We start from the raw sequence: 4,424 nt of genomic DNA on the forward strand, positions 1-4,424 counted from the left end.
TCACTAAAGGCATCTTACAATGATGATAACTTTGTCCAGTTCTGCTACTGAATGCAAGTGCTGATATCAAAGACATCTGAGAACGATCTGTTTCCTCTACCTAGCATTTATAAGCAATACGTTTTATTTAGTAATCGTTGTTGTCCGCTAACAATTGAAAGGAAGAAGTAATTTGCTTTTACTAATTTCTCTTTATGTTGTGTACACAGGCTGCACACGTAAGACCAGGATCATTGATGTGGTCTACAATGCCTCCAACAACGAGCTGGTCCGAACCAAGACCCTGGTGAAGAACTGCATCGTGCTCGTGGACTCTCTTCCCTACAGGCAGTGGTACGAGGCCCACTTCGCCACTCCTCTGGGACGCAAGAAGGGAGCCAAGCTCGTAAGTGGAAGGAAACACATTTACACTACCCCTTGCTGTGTGTAGGGAATCATAACTCAGGCACTGACTTCAGTTTTTACCTAATTTGTGTAACTTGGGCCAGAGAATGCATCTATTTAGTTAAAGCCACACAAAGATATCTCTAGTAATTCCACATCGTGATACTCTCGGGGTTTGCACGTCTTTCAATGAAGATAACTTTGTCCAGTTCTGCTACTGAATGAAAGTGATGATAATGTGACTCTGAGAAAGACCTCTTGCCTGCACCCCCTTGCTCCTAAAGTCCTAAACAGACGGAAACTTTTCTGTTTAGATTATTTATTTGCATGCTTATTTAACAGTTCCTGTAGGACTCCTGTAATGAGTAGTACATTATTATGCATGTAAGATTCATCTTTCAGAAATGCACTGCAATTCTGTTAATATCCTGCTAATGGGCTTTCTTTCCATTGTTAAGACTCCTGAGGAAGAGGAGGTCCTGAACAAGAAGAGGTCAAAGAGGACCCAGAAGAAGTACGATGAGCGCAAAAAGACGGCAAAGATCAGCCCCCTCTTGGAGGAGCAGTTCCAGCAGGGAAAACTGCTTGGTGAGTCTGAACATCTGTAGTCTACTGTAGTGATGGTCCTTACATCATTACATGGACTGCATCACTGGTTAATTTATTTGGAAGCACTTCACCTAGTAGTTTAAGTGAATGTGCACTTCTGTTATTAATATACTTCTAGCCTCAAAATGTGATGCTAGTTAATCCCACTCCTAAAAGACACATCATCTCAAATGTCATATTGTCAAAGGAGTTATTTGTTCGAGTTCAAGATATTTTTCATTTGAAGAACATTTCAAATGAAATATGGGAAATGCAAATATACTTTCAAGGATGACGAATTGAGAATCTAAATTTACAGCAGGATATCTCCAATTTATCATTTTGGGAATAATCTGCACTAGGTTTGAGGCTATATTCAACCTATTCCAGAGGCAGCATGTAAGGTAGTCTTTGAAGAAAACTAATGCTTAAATTACCACCAAGAAAACTAAATCGTAGAAAATGTCCCTTACGCCTCTATAAAGTGATGTCTGTCCTGGTGCACGTCTCTCAATGATGATAACTCTGTCCAGTTCTGCTACTGAATGAAAGTGATGATAATGTGACTCTGAGAAAGACCTGTTACCTGCACAGACATCAATTTTCATGGGCGTTTGGCAACAAATCCTTAATTTCTCTTATTTAAATAAAACGTTGTAGTATGATGAGAGTCATTTAAAGTATTAATGCCATAGGGATTGGGATCCCAGTAAAAAAGACAGGTGTTGGACAGTTTGATAGCATTTGTTCCCCTCAGCTGACATGTTGTCTCTCCTCCTGCAGCTTGCATTGCATCCAGACCCGGTCAGTGCGGCAGGTGTGACGGCTACATCCTGGAAGGGAAGGAGCTGGAGTTCTACCTGAGGAAGATCAAGGCCAAGAAAGGCAAATAGATGTTCAGCTGTTTGATACGTCAATAAAATCCAAAAGCCCCACAACTGTCTGCTGTCTCGTTACTGGTTCTTTGTTTTAGTACTGATAGAAAACTGCATTGAATTTGTCATCTTGGCCACAGGCAGCCATAGGTTTTGTTTGACCTGCTTCACACAGAAATCTATGGCCTGTGCCAGAATGGTTTAAACTAAAACTGTCAAATGTATTCATTTGATAAACATGGTTCAAGGACATATAAGATAAGAAGTACCTAATTGATCCCAATTAGGGCATTTTTTTGTGTGATTCCAATACAAACATAGGTTTACATAAGAGCTTGTCGGTTTATCAGGCAAACCAATTAGTGTTTCTCTAACAGTATTTCATGTCATTGTGAGTTGAATACCTCACGTTGGACTAGAAGGCTGCAGGATTTCATACTGGAAGCTGAAATGCATAACACGTCTTATAACAATGGCGAAAGTTTTCAAATCTTGATTAGATTCCTTTATTGTCACTAGAGTACAGCGAAATAAGCGTTCCCGATGGGGCAATCACGCATAGCGGACAGGAAGTATCATTTTGACAATACAAGCTCAAACTTTTAATAAAGGGACTAAATTGGACCTATGATGCATTGAACAGTACGATTACAAGAGGAATACAGTCAAGGCAGTAAATGTAAACAAGTTATTCTACATGTATCTTTCAGTGCAGTTAATTACAAAACTAGAAATAAATGTGTTCTATAAAAATGGTATGAAATCGATATGTCATTAAATGTAGTTGTACATGAATTTGAGTGCTTGACAAATTAATGTACAACAATGTTAATTTTCACCGTTCAAAATCGTGGCATTTTGTCTGACATTTTTGTAGAACGTGCAAACAAAATAGATTCAAATATCAAAATGGCTAAACATTTAAACATGGTGATTATTTTCCCATCTCATTAAATAGATTTAACAATGAGTGATCTTGCATTAATGGTTACAATATTTTACACAAATGTGTCGCATACTAAACTCAAACCAATTTCTCAATTGTTTGAAGTGTATCATGTATCATTCTACCTCTCATTCACTACCTTTTTTTATCAACTCCTTTATGAAAGAACCTGGCATTTATGTATTACTCCACTGTGTTAGGAACTCCCTGTAGAAACCTTTAGATAAGTCAGGTTCATCGAAAAGGTTGCTACAGGTTAGGTTAAATAGTTTATTCTTATGCAAGTTTTCTAAGTGAATGAAATTAAATGGAAATTACAGCAAGAGTTAAGGAACTTCAGTGATTTTCTTTTCTCATCTCCTTAAATAATACACAGGTAACCACTATGATACATCTAGGGGTCGTAAAATGATTATTGGAAGAGCTAAGAAGTAGACATGTTTTTTACTTTTTGAGAACATTTTAGACCATTTAAACATTTTTAAACATTCAACTTATTTTAAAAACTCTGCAGTTTTGTATACTGAAAGTGGGGGGAAGGGGGCGATAATTATCTCACAGGTTCATCACTATTTTGATTTCTTTAGGATTTGTAAAGGTTCTTTTGCGGCCTAGAAAGCCAGTTACGGCTGCAATTATAACAACAAATGCATAGTTCTGAACTAACTGCGCAAACTTAAATTCATTCTGACCATAAATGTAATTATTCATGTAGGCCTAATTTATAACAGTCTTTTTGTTCTCTAGTCTATATGAATGTACTATGATAGGCACATCACTACATTATTAAGTTAGTTAAAAAAGCCTTTGCAGTCGCATCCAGAATTTTCCCTATACTGCGGTGTTGGAGGTAAAAATCAGTGTCATGACAATATGACTGGCAGGTTATGGTTTAAGCTTTACAATGATAGATGACTTCTTGATATTATGTGGAGGTTACGCCTATGAATACAAGTGAAATGCCAAGAAAAATCTATGGAATATGTGTGGCTTTGGGAGAGGGTGGCTAGTTAAAGTCCCTGACATGTTTTGGTATTGAGGTAAAATATTAAACAAAAAGAAAAACGGAACAAACAATAAAACTCCAGGATAAAGACATTGTTGTTGTATAGAAGCAGAGCAGTTCATTTCATTTTTAGGAAAATGTCATACTCATAAAAGAAATGGGCTAAATCTAAAATTACTTTTGAAATGTTAGCACTTTTTAAAAACATTATTAATAAAAAGGCTAATTGTGTATTTAACAAATATTTAATCTGAAATATGAAACTGTATTTAACATGTTTTATTTTTGTTTAAAAAAAAATCATTAGTTTATAAGTCTACACATAATGTCAACTTTTTGTATACAAAATATATGATGTGTTGATATATGTTCACAAAAGTCCCCGACATGACAACGTACGTAATTTGCCCCCTGGATACTACTCCTAATTCTAGGGTGGGTTACACATGCAGTCTTAGTTTTACTGTGTCCACCTGTAACAATAAAAAGAGTGAAATGACAAATACAAGCTGTCATTACCACGATGCTTCCAAACATTTTCCACAACTATGGATATAAAGAGGTTAAAGGTCACCTATTATGCAAAATCAATTTTTTCATGTCTTTTATACTTAAACATGTGTCC

At 36.4% G+C, this 4,424-nt stretch overlaps 1 protein-coding gene across 1 annotated transcript; it reads left to right on the plus strand.

The window, feature by feature from the left end:
* Window positions 1-161: 161 nt before the first annotated feature.
* LOC104960733 (40S ribosomal protein S8-like) lies at window positions 162-1,910 on the plus strand (the record flags this gene model as incomplete). The annotated part of the gene is made up of 3 exons (XM_010789235.1): window positions 162-385; window positions 843-972; window positions 1,756-1,910. Coding segments are annotated over 3 exons (464 nt in total), but the record flags the coding sequence as incomplete, so codon positions are not given.
* Between the last annotated feature and the right edge of the window lie 2,514 nt (window positions 1,911-4,424).

This window comes from Notothenia coriiceps, unplaced genomic scaffold (assembly GCF_000735185.1).
Source record: "Notothenia coriiceps isolate Sejong01 unplaced genomic scaffold, NC01 NC01_scaffold00000080, whole genome shotgun sequence".
Lineage (NCBI taxonomy): Eukaryota > Metazoa > Chordata > Actinopteri > Perciformes > Nototheniidae > Notothenia > Notothenia coriiceps.